Source organism: Oscarella lobularis, chromosome 10 (genome assembly GCF_947507565.1).
Source record: "Oscarella lobularis chromosome 10, ooOscLobu1.1, whole genome shotgun sequence".
In the NCBI taxonomy this organism is placed as follows: domain Eukaryota; kingdom Metazoa; phylum Porifera; class Homoscleromorpha; order Homosclerophorida; family Oscarellidae; genus Oscarella; species Oscarella lobularis.
Window position 1 is genome coordinate 617,930 of NC_089184.1, and position 23,015 is coordinate 640,944.

Consider the following 23,015-nt stretch of genomic DNA (forward strand, 5'->3'; position numbering starts at 1 on the left):
CCGATTATGGTGGTTCGCCACCAAACTCCAAGAAGCTTTCACCTTCGGCGCCCTCGACAGTCCGACGCTTTTGGAAGACTTTCTCACAACTCCTGAAACGGCCGATCTAATCAGCATCTTCCTCACAGCCGCCGGACCGACGAAATTGTTTTTCTACTGCGACCGCGCGCAACTCGATAGTTTATCAACGCGTAACTTGACGCTGTCGTCCAGCCTGCTGCCAGAACGTCTTCGAAACGGCTCGACATGCCTCTATTTCCTCAAAACGGCTCCGATCGACGTGCGCCGTCTCGAAGAGGAGATCTCCTGCGGCAAAATAAGCGGCTCGTCGCCTCTCGTCGGTCTCGATTTGGCGCTAAGAGGCGTCTACAGTCACTACGTCGAGGCAATCGACGAAAAGGCGACGGACGGCGTCCCGCTGCGCTCGCTCGTCGATCATCTATCGTCTTCGATCCGATCGACGTCAAAAACGTCGGGAAATCGACGAATGCGACTCGAAGAGCCGTCCGACGAGCTGATCGACGAGTTGAAACGACTCCAGGTGGCCGGTCGGCAAAATTTGTCGTCGACTTCGACGAATTCGATTAGTGAAGCGGAGAAATTGGTCGGCGAATGGTTCGTCGTCATCGAGGGATTGCTTCTCACGGGCGTCGAAGAAAGGCGAATATTTGACGTATAATTTTTCAAAAAAATTTTTTCGAAACATTTGGGGGTTTAGGTCGACGGTGACGTCGGGGCCTTTGAGCGAGTTGGAGAGATGGAAGCGGAGGAGAGATTTGCTTCTATTTATCACGGAACAATTGAAGACGAAACGATGCAATCTCGTTTTGGCTCACCTTGTGCAAACCAAGTCCCGATTGGTCAAACGCTGGAAGCAGATCAATGCGAAGTAACACTGCCTTCTATCAGTTTTTGACGTCATAAAAATATTTTATTATGACGTCAAAATTTTAATTTTGTTTAATTGTCGGGAATTGCGTTTAGCATTACTGACGCTGTCAACGAGGCGAAGGACAAGGTTCACTATTTGGAATCGCTGAAGCAATTCTTCGATCGTCTCGACAAACCCGATGCCGTGCCTCAGGATGCGTCCGATGTCGTTCGTCAACTCACGGCGGCCATAAAGAGTGTGGAAAGCACGTCGAGACACCACGCCAAGACGGGTTTTCTTGGGCTCGTTCTTTCCGAGGCACGAGAACTTCATGCATCATATCTCATAGATACGACGTCTCTTGTTTTAGGTTTCATTTCAGCTGATGACTTTGTGTGTGAACCACTTGCGAAGATACACTACGACGAACGAGGGACAAGACGGCTTTTGGATGAAAATCCGAAACGAAATCGACGACAAATTGACGTCAACAGGCGACGAAAGTCGTCGCCACAGCACCTCGACCCTCATCGATGAATGCACGAACTTGCTAACGACGTTCAAGGAGTCGATGGAAGATTTGTACGAGTCATTGAGACATTTTAACAGCGCCGCCAGACGAAACGGACGAACGCCGAGTTCCGCTCGTCTCGACGCGACGTCCACTCCGGCTCCGCTTTCGTCGCCCGTCGCCAGCAATTCGTCCCACGGTCGTCGATCGTCGTCGAAAAACGATTCGAGTTCTCCCGGCTTGGGACTCGTCGATCTTCACGATATTTTCGCGCGCTTGTTTGCGTTCGAAAAGCGCTTGCACGACGTCGCCGACGTCGTTGGCACTCTCGATCAATTTTCCAGTCTTTCGGCGGCGTTGATCGGCGCCCCTTGGATCATCGCGAACGCGTTCGACACTTTTTTCCAGAAGGCGAACGAAGAAAGCGACGAAACGAATGGAAAGGTGCCGTTCGTTGCGAGAATGCAAGGTTTACCGGGACGTTCCGTTGAAGTGATGATGACTGTTAAGGAAGAGGAGACGGAGGAGACTGGATTAGGTGTCGCCGAACTGCCGGCGTCGAGTCCCACTGAGGAAAGTCGCACTGTCGACGATAGTGACAATAAGACGAAAGGAGCCGACAGTGAAAACGATGGCGACGAGAATGTCGACGATGACGACGATGACGACGATTTGGGAATTCGTGAGGAGACCGGTAGCTCTTCTGAAAGCGAGACGAAAGACGTTGGAGTGGGACGAGGAGGTGATGACGATACCGACGACGACCCGGAAACTCTAAGTGAAGAGGAAAGCGTTGTGCGAGGCGGCGACGTCGCCTTTGCGCACGATGACGACGGCGACGGCGAGAGGGAGACGAACGTTGCTGCTGTTTTGCAAGATGCCTTGGCGTATTTAATAAGTTGGATGTCAAGCGTGTGCCCCACTTTGGACGTCGTTTTTGCCTTGACCGGGAAGAGCGGCTCTCTTTTTCCTTCGACTCATCAAGTGTTCTGTCTTAAAATGGAGCAACTAGAGGAGTGTCTGTGCAAGTATTATCTCAAGGTTTCTAAAAGTAATCGTGCACGAAAAAATGGCCCAATTTTTTTCCGCAGAGTGTCGTGGGTGAAAAATGGACTGCAAGTCGGATGCTTGATCTATTAGTTCGGTGAGATGATCTGTCACAGCGAAAGCATTCCGAGTACATCGTCTCGTCTTACAGATTTAAAAGTGTTGAGAAACGACCCATGCTTTCTCTTGTTCTCAGCGACAAATATCTTCAAGCGTTCGACGCCTACTATAAAGAATTGAAAAATGTCGTTAATGAATACGAGCAAAGAAAAGTAGTCGATTGAGTCATCTTCGTTCGCAGTAGTTTCTGACGACTCGGTTTTCTTTAGAGCAGCCAAACGGTCGTGACCGACGTTTCGTCGGTTTTTGGAGCCATCTCATGGAGTAGGCACCTGTTTCAGCGCATTGAGAGCCCAATGCAATTGCTCAAGGAAAGCAAAACGGTGTCTCAATATTCGGTAACCAAAGTATACAAATAGAAGAAATTGCGCCTTTGATTAAATATTGTAGGATTTTAACAATGCCGTAAAACTTTACAACAAAGTAGCTACTGCTTTGATGACGTTTGAATCGCTGTGGTTCAGCGAGTGGTGTCGTCAAATCGATTCGTGCAAGGCAGGACTGACTGCTCCTCTGCTGAAATACATTCCTGCTGCAAATTCACAGACAAGACGCCTCGTAGTCAATGTCGATAAGAAGTAAAGAAATTTTTTGAAAAATATTAGAGTAGTTTATCTTTGTCTCTTCTAGTGTCTTGTCTCTAATGTCTGAAGCAAAGCAATTGCAGACCTTGGGTCTCAAGGTACCCGAGAGTGCTCTTTCCGTCCTGAAAATGGTAACAGAATGCAGTGGACGGTAGAGCAGAGATAATACTCGTCGTTTTCTATAGGAGAAACAGTTCAAGACGTATCATAAACTCCTTCAGCATTTGCTTCGCGCCCACGACGAAGCCATCGAGACGTTCAGTCCGGCGATAGCGTCTGTTCTCCCCGATTACGCCTCCTTTCTTCTCAAGCATCTCCAGCCTGGATGGGTGTCGGTGACGTGGGATAGCATGAATATCGACGCTTTTTTACACCAGGCCACCGCCGCCGTAGAGAAAGTGAAAGCCGTCACGACAAAGGCGAATTCTGTCTTGACCGAAGTCGATCAATTTGTTGCCAGGATCGAAAACGAACCGCTGTTGGTTGAAAAAGACATTTTGACGTCTCGACCTTGGGTAAGGAAAATGCAGCAAATTTTTCCCCAAAAAACGGGCTTTTTCTAGAACTGCTTTGATTTTGATATTCGAACGACGAGCACCGTTGTTTCGAGGACGTCTGTCGTTCGTTCGCTTATTCTCCTCGTTGAATGCCGCCTAGCTGAACTAGTCGTCACGGTGGATCAGTGCACGAGAGAGATCCAAATACGCTCGAGTTCTCCAAAAAAAATCAAGCAGAAGCAGGCCAAAGAAGAAATAAAAACGTCCTCAGAGATGCTATCGCAATATGCGCGACTAGTGGCAAACGCTCTAAAGCGCAACGTCGCTCTCTCGCTCCGCTGTCTTTCGCAGAATCTCAGCAAACGCGTTCTCTTCTCGACTTCAGTAGAGAACGTGTTTCCAGCTCTAGTCGTCAACCCAGACCTCGAGCAGATTCAAAAATGCGTCGACAGCGTCGTCGATACTGTATTGAATGCGCCTGCGGACGTCAGATGGAGTCACAACGGTCGCGAAATAATACAATGCGCTCTCCAGAACGACTCCTCTCTAGTTCAGTTGTGCGAATCGTTGAGGACGTCGATCTCGTCTTTGATGCCGAGAGTCGCCGCCCAGATCGACGCTCTTCGACTCTACAATTTTCTTTGGAAGGACGACATTCGCAAGTCGTTTGTCGACTTCGCCGAAAGCGATCCGGACGAGAAAACGAGCCTTTCTCATATTTCGAAATTTCAGAAGATCGAGAACGACGTACGGCGAACGTTCGCCACGCTTCCAGCACTCATACGTATGTTTCTCTTGTAGGTGCGGACGATACCGTCGGAAGTTCAAATCGACTCACTTTGCCTTCGAACCGATTCAGTGAAGAATTCGCTGATTGCTTTGGCGGTGTTTTGGAAGAACAAGTACAGCTTGTTTCTTCACAGAAGAGCCAAAGTAAGGGACTCCTTTGGTTTTACCGAATTTCTTATACATTTTTTTGTAGGCGATGCTGGATGCGGCTAACAGCGACTCGGCGATCATATCCGCAGATCTTGCCTCGGACGTGGACGATCTCGCTTGCCTCAAAACCTCCCTCCAGTTCGCCGATCAGCTCATCGAAGCCGACGAAACAATAGATCTGAAATTCGATCCCGTCGAACTTTTGTACGCGACGTTGAGGTGCAGTAAGCCGCGGAGGTTTTTTTTCGAGCCTTTGTCCCCGAGTCTCCGCGTCTGTTAGGGATTTTAACATTTTTATGCCTCGCGAAGAAATCCAACTCGTCGAGAATCTCAGAACATCTTGGAAAGAATTGGTCTCTTTCGCTCAGCAAGTATTGCTTAGCTCATATCACCGCACTATAACGTCTAAAAACGTCCTCTTTGTAGGTTCGCCATCGGCTGATGGTCGAACAAAGGCGCACTTTTGAGAGACAGCTCGACAAAGAAGTGAAGGAGTTTCTCGTCGAGGCAATACAGTTGCGAAATTCGTTTGACGCCGAAGGGCCGTCTGTTCCCGGCCTCAAACCGTCGGAAGCTCTCGCTCGCCTTCGCGCGTTTCAAGCCCGATACGATTGGCACGTGGCGAAGAAAGACGTGTTCAGTGCCGTACAGAAACTTTTCGGAATGCCGATCACGCCTTATCCGGAACTCGATAAAACCGGCGAGGTAAGTGCAGGAGTAGCTAGCGTCTTTGTTTTGGACTCGAGAACTCGTCTTACTGTAGGAGCTTGAGCTGCTAGGAATGCTATATGAGTTGTATCAAAAGTTTGTCGTCTTTGACGAGCGGTTCGTTGGATGATTCTTATTGCAATTTTTTTTGAGCTTTTTTTTCTTTAGATTTAAGGAAAGACTGTGGTCAGACGTTGACCTAAACTCGTGCCTAGATGAAGTAGGAAGCCCAGTTTTGATATATTATCAATGATAATTGATTGTAGGTGATGACGTTGTGGAAAGCGTGCCAGGAAATGCCGGAGCGCCTTCAAGCGTGGGCCGCCTATTCAGAAATGAAATCCTCCATTTGCTATTACCTAGACATTTTCCCCTTGCTCAAAATGCTCTCTTCAGAGGTGCCTTTTATTCTCAAGGCTTCTTAGTGGCTCATTTTCATGTTCTATCAGGACATCCAGAACAGGCATTGGGTTGAAGTGATGGAAACGACGGGTAAAGTATTTCAACTCGAGGCTCACTACTTCAGATTGTCTCATTTGCTCGAAGCGGGACTGGTCGAGTATGACGACGACGACTAGGCTTGAAAAATTCGCGAGAATTGCGTTTTATTTCAGGCACAAGGCGGCTGTTATGAAAATCTGCGAAAGAGCTTCTGCTGAATGTAGGCTCGAGGAAAGGATTAAACAAATCGAAGAAGAGTGGACCGAGCAGGTGATTTACATACATTCTAATGACGTCACTGAAATTAAATTCTGTTTCTCCATCCATGTACAAGGTTTTGCCGTTCGTCTCGTACAAAGCAAGGGGCTTTGTGACACTGTCCGTTGATCAGACTCAGAGTCTGATTGATCTCTTAGAAGACGTTCAATTGAATCTCGCCACGATGTTGACCCTGCCTCACGTTGCTCCCGTTCGAGACGCGGCGCACAAATGGGCGAGCAAACTGAGCCTCGTTTCAGCCGTTCTCGAAAAGGTTTTCGAAAAAAAAAAACCTGTGCATTGCGTTATAGTAATTAGCGTTCGTTCGTAGTGGCTCGCCGTTCAAAGCGTCTGGATGTGTCTCGAAGCTATTTACTCTCAGGCATCTGTGGCTAAAGTAAAACCTGGCTGGCTTGTTTGAAAAAGAACGAACTCATTTATTTTATTAAGGATTTGTCGCACGAAACGAAAAAGTTTCAAACTATCGACAAGCAATGGGTGAAGCTGATGAGGAAATCGTGTGAAGTTCGCACTGTCCTTCAGGTAAAATCTCTATTTTTGCGTTGAAAATGCAAAGTGGTACGTTGATATATGAAGTGCTGCTTGGGAGGCGACGTTCCTAAACTGACCTTATTGGATCATTTTATGGAAGACTTCGAATCCTGTCAGGCTTCGCTCGGGGCGTACTTGGACGCGAAGAGGAAGGTTAGACAGACGCCCGTCTTTTTAGAAAGCCTCGTAACGTATTTTCGAAGGCCTTCTCTCGATTCTACTTCGTTTGCGACAGCGATCTCCTGACGCTCTTGACTCACGCTCATTCGTCATCCTTTATTACTCCCTGTCTAAGATACTTGTTCAAGAACGTCGCCGTTTTGCATTTGAAGACGATAAGCAATAGCGGTCACGATCGTCGTTCGGCCGTCGCTTCGGAATTGCTCGGGGTGGCGTCGCTGAAAAATCTTAAGGAACAAAAATCCTTTTCCGGTTTTGGAGCGGTCGAGACTCCGTCGGCAGCCGTACGAAAGATTGAGTCCGCGGAAGGGGAAATTGTGGAACTCAGCTCGCCCGTAAACGCAAATGTCGCGGCGACTTTCTTTTCGCGAAATTTAGTCGATTTCACAGGTTTCAATGGCGGAAAGCGTCGAGGAATGGCTGACACGTCTTGTGACCGAGATTCAGGTGAAGTTGCGCAGCGATCTTGCTGTCGCAGTGAAGGAAACCGAAAAACTCCACGTCGACGAGTTTACTTATATGGTATGACAAGCGAAAAACGATTTTTGCATCTAAATGTTGTTCTTCTAGCATCCGGGTCAAGTTTCTTATCTTGCCCTCCAATACTACTGGACAAAACAGTGCGAAAGTGTTAGTGTGGAGGCCCGTCTTTCATGGGAGTTGTGTCAGTGTTTGCTTTTAGGCGATTTGCAGTTCTCGTTACGATCGCAAGGCGATGACAACGCTCCGACAGAAATTTACTGTAGCCATAAATCGGCTACCTAATTTGCTTGTCAAGGGCATGTGGAGAAGCGGAGAATATATTACAAGCGCCGAACAGAGAAAGAAAATTCAGCAAGTCCTCACAGTAAAAATTGTCAACGGAAAAATTTTCTTGTACAGATGATGGCATTCTTTTTAGATGGGAATTCATTTGCGAGATTGTCTTGATGATCTCGTGAAGAGAAGACTGAAGGATCTGGTCGACTTTGACTGGAGAAAGTATTGCAGGCTCTACGCCGAAAATCTGGACGGTGAGGAGATCATTTTGATGACGTTAAAAACGACGCACTTGTCACAACTCAGCTGACGCAAAATTCAACGTCTCTCTGCTTGAAACGAGTGCCGTTTACGACTTTGAGTATTACGGACTGGCGCCTCTTTTGACATTGGCTCCTACGACGGACCGCTGTTTGCTGGCTTTGTCTCAGGTTAGACGCGGTACAAATCGCTACCATGCAGGTTACTTCAGCCTCCTATATAGGCGGTGCATCGTCGCGAACCTGTATTGATTTCTGCTGAAGCCGGTTTTGGAAAGACAGCAACAGTAATGGTGAGAAATTTTCCCTATCATTCCCAGTACGCGTATATATGCATACGTATTTAATATATAGGGCTTAGCCCAGCTGTTTGGAAGGTATTGTCACCTCTTAGGCTGCTCCGAGCTTTTGCAGTCCAACGTCGTCTCGCTGGCTTTGGAAGGAAGCATAGCGGTAAAAACCTATTTGTCTTCTTTTCATGCGATTGGCTATTGTCATTGTCAGGGCGGTGTCTGGGTGTGCTTCGATGATTTTCATAGGCTTGCGTCTGGCGTAGTTTCGGTTTTAGTGGAATCGCTTCACTCTCTTCAATTGGCTCTAAAATCGGGATCTGACGCTTGCGTTGTGGCTAATAAAAAAGTGCTACTTCTCTGCGAAATGTTGGCCGGGTTTTTAAATTCCTTCTTTCTTTTAGTTGAAAGTCAATCGGGACCTGGCGATTTTTGCCACTGCCTGTCCAAGGGAACAATCTTTCAAAAAATTACCACCGTATCTTCAAGCTGTCTTTCGCACTGTTGGACTGATTCGGCCTGATCTATCGATTTTGGTGCGAACGTGGATGACTTGCGAAGGCTTTCGGTCGCCGACTATGCTCGCAGATAGACTAGTGACAGCAGTGACTCTCTGCAAGAACCAACTGTGAGTAAAGAAAGGAAAGCCATTGGGATGCCGCTAAATCTTCCTGTACTCATAACATAGACCGGAAAGACGCGAGAGTCAGTTCCATCTCGATCAATTGCACTCTCTCATCAAAGTAGCGGGGCGAAGGAGACGGCATCAAGATCGCTTGGATGTGAAAATGACGCCAGGCGTGAGCACGTCAACCGAGATGCAATCGCCGAGTCTTTCGTCAGTCAAGGGCTTTGGTAAGGCAGTAGCCTAATGCGAGAAAGTCTTGACGACGTTAATAATAAAGGTTCGCGACTACAACAACATTCTTCGTTCAGCGGGGGCAATTTTGGTGAGATTCAACGATTATCGAAAAATGTTCACTTCATAATTTAGGACCAGTTTCTAGCCGTGGAAATGCGACAAGCAACCGGAAAGCCGCTTTCCTGGGTCCCCTGTCACCTCAGGCAAAGCAAGATCACGCTCTGCTTGGAGATGTTTTCAGGGAAACGTTTGGCTCGAGACTAAGCGTTAACGTGAGCTGTTCCGCTATTTTTCTCCTTATCTGTGAGTCTCCATTAGGATTCTCTGGCATTTGCAAATATTCTTCGCGACGTGTGGTACTCTCAGGTACCAATCGACTCCTTCCCGAAATCTGACCAATCAGAGCTCGGCAAAATTCGATCAGCCGTTTACGCAGAAACGCTGACGCAGACCTTCCAGCCTCACGATCCGTGGATTGAAAAAGTTATGCAACTCCACGTCTTGCTGGAAAATAGCCTAGGTAAGGTCGCAACTTAGCGCGGGCACGCTTGCTTTAGGTCCATCTAAAGGTGTTGTCGTCACTGGATCGTCCGGATCAGGAAAAACGACGGCTGTTCACACTCTAGCCAGGGCACTCACATATCATTTCGCTCAAGAAGAGTCGAGCTCGTCGGGAGCCACTGTCTACAAATTGCACTTCATTAGTCCTGTTGCCATGACAAGCTTATCGGATTTTTTTGGCAAAGCCAGTTCAAGACAGTCGGCTACGTGGCAAGACGGAGTCTTTACTGGCCTAATGAAAAAGGCTTGTAAGGTGATTGTTACCGAGACGAATAGTTTGTGTGTGCCGAGCTCAATGGGTGCGTACAGATGAATAACACGCAAACGTGGCTCTGCCTCGATAGCCCAGGTTCGTCTGCGTGGACAGGATGCATTGAGCACGTTCTTAACAAAGAAAGGGTTGGTAGACGACTAAGAAATCTGACAAGTAGAGTAGGTATTTTATCTAGATTTTGAGACTCGGTGACGGATCGCAGGTTCCAGTTCCGATCAACGTGAAAATTCTGTTGGAATTGTCGGATCTTCAACACGTGTCTCCTTCTCTTTTAATGAAAACTGTGAGGCCACCTGATATTTTTGAAGCTGGTCAGCTATTGAAAGGATGCATGCCTAGGGCATTATCTTTTTTGATGACGGCACTTTGGGTTGGAAACCCCAAGCGGATGCTTGGCTGTCAAGTAGAAGCAATCAAGAGCAGAAAGCAAGTCATAGAGAGACTTACTTATAAATGAGACGATCTTTTTTCTCGCAGGTTATTGGGCCGTTGATTGGTAATTTCGTAGATACGATCTCTTACTTTGTTCAGCAGGAGTGCAGGTTGATTACTTTGATTTTTATAGTTCTTAGACACCTCTGATTTTCTCTTTAGTGCTATGGTGAAGGTCTGCGAAACCGGTATGTTTCAAACGTGCCTCTCATTTTTGACGTCACTTCTCGACGTAAATAAACCAAGCGATTCTGCCAGAATTTATACTCTTTCATTAGAATTATTCTGAGACGGGAGAAACATTTGACGAATTGCACGTAGAGAGGTTATTTGTTTTTTCGATCGTGTGGTCTTTTGGAGGCCTTCTGGACGGAAAGGACGCACTTAGATTCAGCAGCGTTCTCAAGAAGCTGACAAAAAGGTTCGTGAAAATGCCAAAATATTTACTCAATTGATTGGCTGGCGCAGCTTTCCGGACGACGATCCGTCTAATCCAATATCGGTCTACGACTACTACGTCGACGAGTCCGGCGAATTCAATTCATGGCAAATTCGGTCATAATGATTATTTCACTCAAGCGGTGACGTAATACACTTTCTTTTAGACCTCAGCTGGTGCCCTCTTCAGTGAACGTTGATCAATTTGGAGACGTTTTCGTGGAAACCACCGAAGCTGTACACTTAGAAGTTTTTATAGATTTTGTTGATCGTTTATAATCCTTTTTAGGTTCGAACGGCATTTTTGGTTGATCTCGCGCGATTCTCCAAGAGAAACGTGCTATTGGTGGGACCTCCTGGCGTCGGAAAAACAACTATTATAAATCATTGCCTGAAAGGAAAATGTAGTACGATAGAGCCTTCTGTATAATTTTTTCCGTGCTCATCTATTTACAGGTTCCGTTAATTCTATTGTGAAAAAAATGGCTTTCTGTCCGTCGTCGTCACTCAGTCAGGTCTACGATTTTTTCGACGTAAATATGTATCACAGGCAAGGTAGGAAAATCTCAGACAGTGCTACAATGCAGTCAATTGTTGTTTCTGTGTAGGCTTTACGTACGGACCTCGATACCGAGCTGCAATGGAACTTTTTGTCGACGATTTGAATTTGGCAGCCGTCAATGCCGATGGAGACCAACCCATACACGAAGTAAATTAGAAATCGGCGTGACTGGACCGACTAACTACGGTCGATGATTTTATTTAGGCTCTCAGACAAATTATTGATCATCGAGGATACTACAATCAAGCCAAAGTGGGAGAATGGAAACATCTGGAAGATGTGCAGTTGTGTGCTGCAGCTCAGTATAGAGAAGGCGTCGATATGCCTACAGTGGCCGAAAAGCTGAGAGTAAGCCTCAAAGTTGTTACCAGCGTAAATGTGCTATCATTTTCTTGCAGAGACATTTTGCTATAATCTACTGTCCACGACCGTCAGATGACTCCTTGAAATTCACTATCTATTCGGCACTGGAAGTGAGTCGACTTCCTTTGGCCTTGCATAGCTAGAATTTTCTCTTTATAGGGATGCATGCTTCAAAACAACAGCGTTACGCTTTCAACAAATCTTCACGACAACATTGTCAACTATTCGCTCGCTCTGATTAAATTGCTGTGCAAAACCCTGCAGCCCAGCGAACTTAGTGGCAGAAGTTACTACTATTTCTCAATCCAAGACATTATGAGAACATTTCAAGTGAGAACGGCTCTTCATTAAATTTTGCCAACGCAATTTTTGGTTATCTTAGGCATTTCAATGGATTGGAGACGAAAGCGTTGCTATGACGCTTTGGCGACACGAATGCCGTCACGTCTTCCTCAATAGACTATCTCGCGAAACCGACTCCAAATGGATGGAACAGACGATCGACTCGCTCCTGTTCAAAGTAACGTTGTTCTGTAAATTTCACCTAGCATCTCATTCCCTTTTCAGGGAAAGAAAACCGACACAGAGAACGTGCATTTTATCACGTTTTCAAAAGAAATTCGCGGCTTCAAAACTCGACGGGCTAGCGTCTGCTGTAACGTTCCTAGACTGAATTTTCAGCTGATAGAAGAAGAGCGGGCTTTATGGCAATGTATAAATGAATACGCTGAACGATACAGAGAAGAGGTGAACACCGTGGACTTCGACGTCCCGCTGTCCGCGTCTGAAGCGTCTGACATTGTCAAACTACAACGATACTTATCGCATAAGTAAATGAAAGAGGCCAATCTAAGTTTCGATATACCAATCTGGTGATTCTCTAGAGGCAATGTTCTTGTGATTGGACGATACGGCCTGAACCTGACTGGCCTTTCCAAACTGGCTCTCTACATGAACGGATATGAGCTTTTGTCCAACGGCGTTGCTGGCGGCCAGCTCTCAGTATTTCACGAACTGTTGAGAACTGCATACAGGCTGGCCGGATGCGAGGGCAAAGGCTGTGCAATAATATTGAAGGTACGGCGAGTAAGAAACGACTTATTTGGACAATACTCTTCTTTTCTGTCTAGGAGAACGATCTCAATAATCCTGTGATTTTGGAAATGGTCTACGCTGTCACAGTGAGCGGGGAATATCCGACGCTCTTTTCCAACGACGAACTCGAGGGATTTTTGCACGTTAGTATGCACGCACGTACGACGACTAGGAGAGGAACTTTTTTGCTCGTTGTTTTGCAGGCACTGGCACCGGCAATCAAAAAGGATTTTCCAAATAGTGTCACCGATCCGTTGGAGTATTTCAAAGCGAGGATTCGATGCAACATGCGATTGATCATTTGCGTTTCTCCCGACTGTTTCTTAGTCAAAGATGAAGCACTGTAAGTTGATTTGACGTACACTAACTAGGCGAACCCCAAAGGGATTCATCATCTGCTTCAGATTGTATCCCGGCATAATTGGCAGTTGTCATATTCTCTTTGTAAAAGATTGGAGAAAGGATGACGTCGCCGCGTCTACAGTTTGCAAGCTCGTGGACGAGACGTGGTGCGAAGAAGAATCGGCTCCTATTTCGAAGTGAGATTCGCTGTTCTGTAAGAGAGCGTCTCATAGGAAATCGTTGACTTCTTTTGAGTAGGGACTTGCTCACTGATACAGTAGCATCGGTTCACTGTCAAGTTCTGAAGCACTCGGATCAGCTTCCTTGGACAAGAGAACCGGCGCGAGTGCCTCCTGTCAAAGCTTTCGAAAAGATCAACGACGATTCTGTTCAACTCACTTCGAAGACGGCGCTCTATGACAGACTAGACGAACTAAATGCGAAAATCGACTCGACCCGTCTCTTCGTCGGTCCCAAGACCCTCGAACGTTTCTTCCGATGCTTCCAAGACATTTATCTCGAGAAGAGACGCGAAGCGGCGCAAGTGCTCGAACAATTGCGTCTAGCATTGGCCGCGCTCGATGACGGAATCAAGCACGCCGAACAGCTGAAAAAAACGGCTGCTACACTGGAGATAGAGCATCGTGAATTATCAGAAAAAGCCGCCGGCCTTCTCGTCGTCATGTCGTCGACGGCCGCCTCATTGGAGCAGCTGAAATCGAGTTTGGGCACGGGCGGCCAGTTTCTCAAGGCGCTCTCGGCCGCCCACGAGTCGGAGATACGCGACGTTCCTTTCGACGATGATGCCGAAATGGAAGACGATTTGGCTTGTGCTGCTGAAGAGGGATACGATCGAAGGCACCAGCGACTGCTCGGTGCCATTGCGGAAGTCGAGAAAAGTCAAGAACCGCTCGGCGAAGAACTGTCGAGATGCAAAGAAGAGGTTTGTCATAAACAATGTTTGTTCCTTTTTAGTAAATTCTCTTTAGGTGCTTTTGCTGCGCGGCAAAATGGACAGAAATACCGTGGAACGCATACGAACGCTCGTCAATCCGCCGCGACTCGTCGGAATTATAATGGAACTCATGATGACTATAATACGACAGCTTCAAGCCACCGCGGCGGCTGCGGCTGCGGCGGCGGCGGCGGCGGCGGACTCGCACGAACCGTCGCCGGGTCCAGTCAACAGCGACGGCGGCAGCGCCAACAGTTCGGCGCCGACGCCGGGAAAAAGTCAAAGCAGCTCGCGAAAGCGAACGATTCCTACAGCGACCCTACCCTCCTTTCTTCCCGGCGACGGAACCCAGGCGAAATTGGATCGAGATCAGTGGACGACGATACAGTCGCAAATAGGCGATCCTCAAAAGTTCGTCGACGCCGTTTTAGGCATTCCCTGGCAGGAGGGTCTCGCTCCGGACTTAGCGGCTCTCATCGAGAACTATCTGGGCAGTCCCGCGCGCGAACACGCCGAGACTATCGACGAGTCAAAGCCGAGTCGAAAAGCGACGAGGAAGAGTCAATCAAAGGGCAGTGCTAGTGCGAGTCAGCAGCCGCAGCAAAGTATTATCACACTTGCCGCTGCGAAGCATGCGTCCGAAGATGCAGCCGTTTTGACTGCGTACGTCAAGGCTTTGCTGCGCTATCACAGCGTTTTTGTGCCGCATAAATCGAATGAAGTTCAGTTGGAAGATCTCCATCGAGAAGTGGAGAGGCTTCAGCAGGAAATCAGAGACGAAAAGGTATACCGTACAATGGTATTTAGGCTGTGAGACTATCTTTTGTTTTAGCTTCCGCGAAAGGGCGAAACAGCTCGTGAAAGTTCTGCGAAGGAATCGAAAAAAGAGTTGGAGCTAAATGACACCGATATTCCTCGACTTCAAGAGGAGCTAGACCGACTTCAAGCGGAATTCGAAAACGTTGCTGTTCAGAAATATGATGTCGATCAACAAAGGAAAACGGCTTTGGAACTGTTAAAACACGGAGAAATGGCACTCGAACTGTGAGAGACGTTTCTACTCGTAACGATAACTATTGTCTCATTTTCGTAGATTGGAGAATTTGAAGATCGAGTGGCGCAAAAGAACGACTGATCTTGAAAACAGTTCTGAATTGGTTACAAATTGCCTTCTCGCTGCCGCATTTGTTGCCTACTGTTCTCCTCTGCAACCTGCTGCGAGGTAATTCACTGACATTTTAATTGAAGTCTGAGTCACACGCGTTCGTGTAACGCAGAACTAAGATGATAGGCCTGGTGGTTTCTGCTATTGGTAGAAAACTGCTTCTTCCAGAAAACCTTCTCTTCAGAAATGTCTCGATTTTGGAGTTTATGCACAGCAGAGTAAGTATGGTAGAAACTGTGGTTATTATGCGCGAGGCTCTGTCTAGACCCCAACAGTGTTTCCCAAACTGACAAGAAATTTGCAGCAGCAATCCTTGCCTACAGACTACATATCGTTTCAGAACTCCTGGCTAACCATGCAACAGTTTTGCTCCGCCTGGCCTATTTTGGTAGATTCTCATGGATTTGCCGAGAGGTGGCTGAAAAATGTCAAGCCCTCCGAGACGACATCGATTTCTTACGCTGTATGGATTTTTCGCCTGCTGTTGTCATTTTCTACTCGTCTTCCTCTTTAGAATCCGCATCTAAAGAACTGTCTCGAAACGGCATTGTCAAGAGGGTCGTCGTTGATTATTACGGGAGTCGATACAGAAGCGCTCTTGGAAAATCCTTTCTTCGTGCATCTTTCGCGCTGCAAAAAAAGCATAAAAGACGGATCTCTCAAGAAGATCTTGGTATGGTTGTCGTGCACGACTAATAGTGTCTGTGCTCTTACAGCGCTTTCCTTAGGTTGCTGACAGAGAGATTGACTGCAATCCGGATTTCTGTCTGTACTTCACTACGGACACAGATGCGTGGAAATTGTCCTCGCAAGTTTTAGCCTTCTTCCACGTAATAGACTTTTCTCCGCTTATCGACGGCGTACAGCAGTTGCTCGTCAATCGCTTCGTCTTTCTCGAAAAGACTCGTCTTCACGACGAAAGACGCAAAATCGATAGGGTGAGTGAGACGCAAGCGGCATGCAACAACGATCAACTCAGTCGTGACTCTTTCAAAAGGATATCACGCGTCTGCTGGATAGAACCGAAGTACTCGAACGACAATTGCTTCTTTGTCTCACAACGACCGACACCAGGAGGATGCTCGGGGATCTGTCCATCACCAAAGATCTGATTTCGCTCAAAGAGTCGTACGACGGTGTTATGGAAAGGTCGAATTTTTCACCAAAACTAAACTGGGCTATTTTTCACCGGCTGATCTCCTTTAGCTTGACACAAAGTCTCGCCGATGAAAAAGTGACTGTTCGCCAGGTGGAAATGCTCGCCGACATAGGCAACCGCGGCGCAATACTATTCAACACAATTCGATGTTTCGGATTCATTGACCCACTCTACTCCGCGTCTTGGGGTCACTTTCAGCGCATTTTTGACTCAGCCATATCCGGATCTAACAGGCAAGTGTTGTTGATGAGATGCACGCTATATTTGCGTAATCAAAAAATGTTAGACTTTCGAACAAGACCGTCATAGACCGGCTTACGTCGTACGTCTTTAACTACGCTATTCAAGGAATCAGAGATAAGGATAGACTTGCTTTTTCTGCCTTTCTTGCTGTGGAGGTATGCAGCGGTGCGCTGTGCGTACTTTTGCAGTTAATCTCTTTCTCAGGTTGAACGACTTGAGGGAAATGTCACAGATTTGGAGCGTAAGTTTCTGTTGGATCCCATTGCTGTCGCTTCCGATGCCTTTGCGTCTCTCGCCAACGGTCTATCTCTGCCTGATGGCATCTCTGCGCCCAATGCCGCCACCTTTAACAAACGACCTTTTGAATGGATGACGGAGGACCATTGGCATCGCAGTCAGGTGCGGTGCTGCCGAGAATTTTTGTAATTGACGCGTGAGTTTCTATAGACGCTAGCTTTCGTCTTTGATTGGTTTACTGAACCATTGGAACGAGTCCTGAGAGAAGGAAGAGAAAACCAGTGGAAGTCTCTGTGTGAATCTGAGCAACTACAAGCCATCACTATACCAGAAAATCTAGACCAGAAGTTCGTAAAATAGTCACTAAAAATTTCAGTCAACCTCTAAATTGCGAACTATCAATCTCCAGACTGACGCCCCTGCAACGATTGCTTGTCTTGAGAACGATTCGGCACAAAAAATCGTTGTCTGCTCTTCAGCTGTTCATTGGATCTGTTCTTGGCAAAGAGTATTCTCTTTAATCTTTTCTAGTCTGTAGATCAAAGCTATTTGCTTTAGGTTCAGAGAAAAATCTCCTCTTGATTTTCACCAAGTTTACCTCAAGTCGACCGCTTCGGTACCGATTGTGCTGTTGTACGACGAGGAACCAGGGATGTCTTTTAATCTTGTCTCTTCGTTAGCAAAGCAGAAACAGGTGAATTTTAAAAATTACAATCGTATTGCTTTTCTATCCTCTGACCGTAGGTTGATTTGGAGACTACGATTGTCACTACGATCAGCGAGGCGCAAAGTCATAAAGTTGCCGCTTTAGTTCAAAGTGGAATGCGCCAGGTTTTTTGCCGTCACGATAGTTCTTGATTCAATCTTATAGATTTTCGTTTATAGGGTTTTTGGGTGTTTGTCGAATGCGTCCGTATTGCTCCGGAATTTCTGGCAACTTTACATGCGCTCTTTACCGCAGCATCCGAGACGAAAAGTTCGTTTCGACTCTGGATATCAGCAAACGCAGAAATTAAAACAGCGAGCCAATTTCTGTCCAATTCGTTTAAAGTGATGACTGACACGCCACTGGTAAGACACGAGCAGAGCTGGAAAAAAAGAACGAGCCAATGATCGCTTATTCGCTTTAGTCTCTCGTTCCTTCCGCCTTGACGTGCTTAAAATTAATTGATTCTGGCACGATGAACTGGAGTCCTCGCAGTGAATGGGGCCCTCTGCTGCATCACCTCTGCTTCGTGCATAGCACTCTTAGAGTACGCTCTAAGTTGAAAAGAAACGGATTAAGAACGTCTTGCAAGTGGAATTTCAGACATTTTCTGGTACACACGGAAGATAATTAATTAATTAATTAATTAAAGTAATTCCTCGACGATGACTTTCAATTTAGGACGCTCTTCATTACTTTCGAGAAGAATTTGCCTTGGCAGACAAAGTCGATCCCAGCTGGGGTAGTACGGGCGCAAAGGGCTTATCGTGGGCAGGTCTTCGTCATCACATTACTCAGGTTCTATTTCTCATTTTACGCTGCTTTTGTGGATAACATTTTATTGTTTAGCTTGTATACGGAAGCCAAGTCTTGGACGCTAACGACTATACCGTCGTTTCTTCTGTCATTGACCACTGGTTCACACCGGCAGCCGTTAAAAAGGATTACGAAATGCTCAGAAGTACGAAAGAAACTGTTTTTGCTTAAAAATTAGATTTTCTTTTTTCACAGGCAAATACAAAGTTCCGTCCTCAACGTTTTCCTCTCCTTTACGAGCTGCCAACATAGCGCAGCCAATTCAAAACTCCAATTTATCTAATTGCTCTGACATATGCGGGCCGCTTCAAGTTTTGGAGGTAGAGAATTATCTCGTGCACGATCAAACATTTTTATATTGTTCCTAGGCCGATGCTTTTGCTGAAGGACACAGCTTTGAACTATTAGCTGATCTGTTCAACGTTTTTGATCGGTTGTTGTTGACGAAAGGCATGACGGAAGACACCTTGGCACCATTGCGAAGCTTGAAGTCAACTTCGCATTCTCTGCCAAGGAAGGTGTCATCTCCAGCCAGGCTAGCCGCGGAGAAGACGAAAAGTGCAATCGATCGAAATGCGAATTTCCTTCTCTCGAGCAGCCTGGCGTCTTTTTTGAAACCGGCTGGAGCAGAGCTTCCAACTCTGGTCAACAGCTTGGGGTCAAAACTTTTCAAGGGTTGGAGCAGGGTGAGGACAAAAAATCGTGACCTAGTTCGTTTGCAGTGCTGCGAACTGTTTTCCTGCAGGAGAACGTTTCAGAAAAATTGAAAAAGTTTGGTAGCAGCAGCCCGTACTGCTTGTGGATCAAGGAAGAAGTTCGAATCCTTCAGGATGGCGTAGATCGCATTCGGGACGACCTTCAGGTGTGCTTGTTGTCTATTCATTCTTTGTCTTAGTCATTCATTGTTTCTTTGCCCAGTGTTTGAAGGACGCTCTGGACAGATCTGGTTCTGTTCTTCCTTTTTCTTGCGTTGTTGTTGCAAGCAGCTTGCGGCAAGGAAAAGTTCCATTGACATGGCGTTCGTATTTTCCTCAAAATTCGAGCGTTTGGAGCAAGTGGACTCCCTCGGCGTTTGTCTCTGACTTGAATCAGTGCTGCCAGCATATCGATCGAGCTCTCGGATTGGTAACAGCCAATTAAATCTAGAATTTGCTCGTGTAAACCGAAGTTTCAGGGAAGGGACAAAGTTCCTGGATTTTGGCTCGGAGCACTGGCCAATCCAAGAGGCCTGCTATCTACATTAATCCAGGTGCAACGGGAGAATCTCTCATAGGCGACTTTACCCCCCTGAATTCGTTCTTAGGACGCATTCCGCGACTACGAAAAGAAATTTTCCGTCGTTGATCAATTCGTCTGCACGACAGAAATCACCGGTCGAGATAAAGAGCACGTAAGTAGACCTCTCGATCGTTCGATTCCTGCCATCAAAACGGCGACTCGTAGCTTCGCGACGCTCCCGTCGACGGTCTCTACGCCGTCGGCGTTCACCTGTGGGGCGTCGCGTGGGACAAAGCGGCGATCGAAGTGAGCGACGCGGCGCCCAAGCCGAGCGTTCAGAGCATCCCTATCGTTCACGTCACGGCCGTCGCCGCGTCCGAAAAGGGATCCGGTGTTGATGGCGCAAAACTGGCGTCGACGTTCGCCTGTCCCTGCTACGCGACGCTCGACGCGCTCGACGCTCCCGTCATCTATATGGACATACGACGCGAAGACGTTCCCCAATCCCGCTGGCCGTTTCGAGGAGCCGTATTTACTCTTCGCCCCTTCTGAATTCCCCCTCCACCGCCGCCGCACATTGTGAGCCCGCCGTATGTCGACAATGAACTCATTTTATTTTGTTTAGCGCGACTGATTATGAAAGAGTGCATCGTCTTTATTTTATTCTTTGGATAACCTAATCTACGAGGCTAACACACCAGGTAAAAAAATTCTAGGTAATAGTCAAATGTACTGCGGCGTCTCTTGGCCCGTCAAAAGTCTGTACATGAGTCCAGGCATCGTTTTCATGCTAATCTACGTGGGAATAAGAAATGCTGGCGCTTCTACGGCTGCAGAGACGTACCTCGCCTACGGCAGCCGAGAGAATTTCTACGATTTTCTGATGCGACGCATCGACTGTGCTAATCCCGTTAATGTCAATGATTTGATGGCCAACCCGAATCCCCCCTCGCTCGGCAATACCTCCCCGCAAAATGCTACAGACCTAAATGCGAAGGAGGACGTTTTGCTAAAGAAAGACCGTTTTAATTAAACGACGATCGTACGGTGGTGCCTTGAACGCTAAATCCCAACTGATACTTCAAGTCGGGCCGAAATACGGTAACCTGCGTCACCGCTGGACAACTGACGACTTTCAGAGACACGTTGGGAAGATTTCTACACGCCTTTAGGACGGAGAAACAGAGAACGTTTCACGGGGGAAAGCGACGTTCTCGTGCCAACAAACCTTCACTATTTCCGTACACTTGCCGAGGGGAAGTCCGACTAGACTCGTTCCATTCAACGAGAGAATCTGATCGCCGACGTTTAGACGACCGGTTCGCGCGAGCGGTCCCGCTTTGGCCATGTGGGCTATGACGACAGTCGGTACCATGGAACCCCAGCCCGATTCCAGCAACACGACGCCTAGAATCTCCCCCTTCTGCTTCGTAACAATGACCTATATACAAAGTGAATGAGAGGTGATATCCCCCTGTCTAGGCAATCGCACCTCTTTCACTGCGCTCTTGTCGCTCAGAACCTTCAAGTCCTCCGTTGAGATTTTCTGGACGCTCAGAACGTCAGCGTACTCGGACACGGCCAAGCCCTCCTCTTGAATTCCGTGCGAGTCCAAGAAGTTGTGGTAGGCAATGTCAAACGCTTTGCCAATCGCTCTCGATATCCCATTAGACTAAAGAAAAAAAAATTGACAACGAAGCACAGATCCTTTGCCATGGCAACTGACCGCTGACGACTCAAACACGTGACATACTATTCGCACGCGACGAACGGGCGACGGCGGCGACTCCGCCGAACCGTTCTCCGCCGACTGGGCCTCCGTCTCCGCCGTCTCCGCCGTCTCCGCCGACTCCGACGACGTCGACTCGGGAGCAGGAAACGTCTGCTGCGACAACGTCGACGGCGTCACCGGCGTCGACGGCACGCTCAACGACGTCGAACCGACCGATCCCGTCGACCGTCGTCTCGCCATGAGAACGAGAGAATTGCCTATGTCGGCGATGTAGGATATCGCCTTCAAGGGATGATCCATGAGTAGGATCTGGGGACGGGTCGATTCGCTATGGTGTGACGGAGCGCAAGTCTGCGCGGAGTTTTAAACCTGATCGTTGCCGTGGAATACGGCTATTCGTTTTGTCGAGACGAAGAGGAGGATGTCCGTCTTCGGCTGGGATTCTCCGTCGGGATCCTGGGGGGACACGCGCGCGTGACGGAGTCGCGATATTCTTTAGTCGAGATTACTTTCACTTGGCTGACGGCTTCGTGAGCCTGCGTCATTCGAACGCTTCTCGACGCCGGTTGAGTCGAGAGCAGGTGAGTGGAACCCAGATACTAAAATCCCATGTTAAATCGTTGTATTAGGAGCCCCTAGACTGCTGTGCCTTGGCCTTGAAGACGACGCCGTTGATATAATCCTCAGGCTTCAGCTCGGCTGAAAAAAATAATCAAGACGACAAATATGATATTATATTAATCACCGGCTGGAACAGGATCTTCCAACTGGAATTTGCCATCGCCACTCTAAAAGTAAGTCGATAGAATAGAACGTCAACTTGTTACCATGGTAACTTACTTGAGATGTAGCAGTCGGCTGTTCGTCGTGATCGCTAGGCGACCGTGTATCTCTCCCTTCCGACGGTTTCGAGTCGGAATCTGCCACGGGCGATGCAGCGTTCTTCTCTTCGGGTCGATTTTCGTCGAGTCTCGGTTCCAAAGCGTCTCTACGGCTCGGCTCGTCGTCGTCGCCGCCCCCATTCGACACGTCGTCTCCCGGACGTTCTGTTTCTTCGTTTTCGTCGTCCGATTTTGCCTTTTCTGGTTTCGCTGCGACTCTCGCGGCATTTTCGTCTTCGTTTTCGACGACGTCGACTCGCTCTTCTTCCGTTTCGTTTGCGTTCTCCTCGACACTTCCGTCTTGCTTTTCGACAGTCGGTTTTGGAACGTCGGCGGCCTTCGTCTCTCCTTCGGAGGACGAATCGCGTCGGTTCGAGTCGTCGGACGCCTCCGCTTCGATCTTTTCGCTCATCCTCACGGTTAGCGCGCGGTAGGGAGACATGGAAGCGCCATCTCGCCTACTGAACGTCGTTCAGACCACTCTGCGAGGTGAATACGCGGCTAATATTCCGAAATATACGTCAGTTTTCTTCCTTATAGATTCGGTAGACTTTTCGGCTCATTCGGACGCGATCCTGCAAATAGCGTCCATCAAGAGACAAAAACGGCTACTCCTGTCATCATTTCTTGGTCGATATTATAGGCGAGGGCTTCTATCGTGTTCAAATAGTTTCCTCAGGTGAATTTAATCGCATTTGCGCTGTCAACCTTTCCGAGAGCTTCTGGTCCGTATTTTCGAAAGTAAGCATGGAAAAAAAGGTCTCTAGTCTCGTTTAGTCACCCTTTTTGTATTCGAAGACAAAGAGTCTCGTCGACGCTGTCAATTATCTGCACGATTACGTACTCAAAAGGAAATCCTTTATTGATTTTTTGGGTGACTGTCTCGTGCCTCTCGTACGGTGAGAATTCGTTTTTTTCTTCTTCTGGAGTTCTGCTTTTCATTTTTTTTCATTTTTA

The 23,015-nt window shown here is 47.6% G+C and overlaps 3 protein-coding genes across 6 annotated transcripts in view; 2 read left to right on the plus strand and 1 right to left on the minus strand.

Annotated features, from left to right (window-relative positions):
* On the plus strand, positions 1-20,173 carry LOC136192060 (dynein axonemal heavy chain 5-like). 4 transcript variants are annotated; one of them, XM_065980555.1, is made up of 87 exons: positions 1-660; positions 719-889; positions 985-1,189; positions 1,242-2,423; positions 2,474-2,526; positions 2,581-2,701; positions 2,759-2,887; positions 2,940-3,127; positions 3,180-3,264; positions 3,319-3,648; positions 3,697-4,377; positions 4,432-4,563; positions 4,613-4,788; positions 4,850-4,940; positions 4,996-5,274; positions 5,333-5,394; positions 5,446-5,497; positions 5,544-5,675; positions 5,727-5,836; positions 5,892-5,988; positions 6,053-6,250; positions 6,308-6,373; positions 6,427-6,519; positions 6,574-6,681; positions 6,732-7,043; positions 7,099-7,230; positions 7,279-7,338; positions 7,391-7,555; positions 7,610-7,721; positions 7,774-7,898; positions 7,952-8,020; positions 8,082-8,180; positions 8,232-8,366; positions 8,422-8,645; positions 8,706-8,872; positions 8,923-8,967; positions 9,012-9,151; positions 9,198-9,399; positions 9,449-9,693; positions 9,750-9,839; positions 9,890-9,997; positions 10,054-10,140; positions 10,192-10,256; positions 10,309-10,378; positions 10,425-10,567; positions 10,615-10,701; positions 10,752-10,821; positions 10,874-10,991; positions 11,041-11,139; positions 11,193-11,293; positions 11,351-11,494; positions 11,545-11,619; positions 11,669-11,839; positions 11,892-12,029; positions 12,077-12,339; positions 12,394-12,586; positions 12,640-12,747; positions 12,808-12,947; positions 13,009-13,143; positions 13,205-13,889; positions 13,936-14,685; positions 14,734-14,945; positions 14,995-15,123; positions 15,179-15,284; positions 15,332-15,529; positions 15,581-15,739; positions 15,795-16,004; positions 16,064-16,215; positions 16,273-16,458; positions 16,512-16,623; positions 16,673-16,867; positions 16,916-17,052; positions 17,115-17,213; positions 17,264-17,399; positions 17,450-17,536; positions 17,591-17,776; positions 17,836-18,024; positions 18,093-18,209; positions 18,261-18,372; positions 18,423-18,547; positions 18,596-18,913; positions 18,973-19,089; positions 19,146-19,352; positions 19,402-19,476; positions 19,531-19,617; positions 19,671-20,024; positions 20,071-20,173. In XM_065980555.1, exons 1-86 carry the CDS (start codon positions 488-490, stop codon positions 19,995-19,997), a joined length of 14,964 nt encoding a protein of 4,987 aa, XP_065836627.1. In that variant the 5' UTR covers positions 1-487; the 3' UTR covers positions 19,998-20,024; positions 20,071-20,173. The 4 variants fall into 4 exon arrangements, with proteins under 4 accessions (XP_065836627.1, XP_065836626.1, XP_065836628.1 ...); XM_065980554.1 differs by having other exon boundaries at positions 19,671-20,173; XM_065980556.1 differs by having other exon boundaries at positions 10,874-10,988; positions 19,671-20,173.
* On the minus strand, positions 20,080-22,477 carry LOC136192069 (amyloid-beta A4 precursor protein-binding family A member 1-like). Its single transcript, XM_065980567.1, has 11 exons — positions 22,018-22,477; positions 21,923-21,965; positions 21,827-21,876; positions 21,687-21,776; positions 21,547-21,633; positions 21,172-21,486; positions 20,938-21,117; positions 20,674-20,886; positions 20,492-20,611; positions 20,290-20,430; positions 20,080-20,240 (listed from the first exon to the last, which is right to left on the minus strand). The coding sequence occupies exons 1-11, from the start codon at positions 22,468-22,470 to the stop codon at positions 20,169-20,171; spliced, it is 1,764 nt and encodes a 587-aa protein (XP_065836639.1). The 5' UTR covers positions 22,471-22,477; the 3' UTR covers positions 20,080-20,168.
* The window catches only part of LOC136192067 (anaphase-promoting complex subunit 2-like), a 3,545-nt gene continuing 2,730 nt past the window's right edge, over positions 22,201-23,015 (plus strand). Inside the window, exons 1-4 of the mRNA XM_065980564.1 lie at positions 22,201-22,547; positions 22,599-22,688; positions 22,738-22,799; positions 22,857-22,957. Of these exons, the coding sequence (XP_065836636.1) occupies positions 22,499-22,547; positions 22,599-22,688; positions 22,738-22,799; positions 22,857-22,957 (302 nt within the window). The 5' untranslated portion in view covers positions 22,201-22,498. The remainder of the gene's footprint in view (positions 22,548-22,598; positions 22,689-22,737; positions 22,800-22,856; positions 22,958-23,015) is intronic.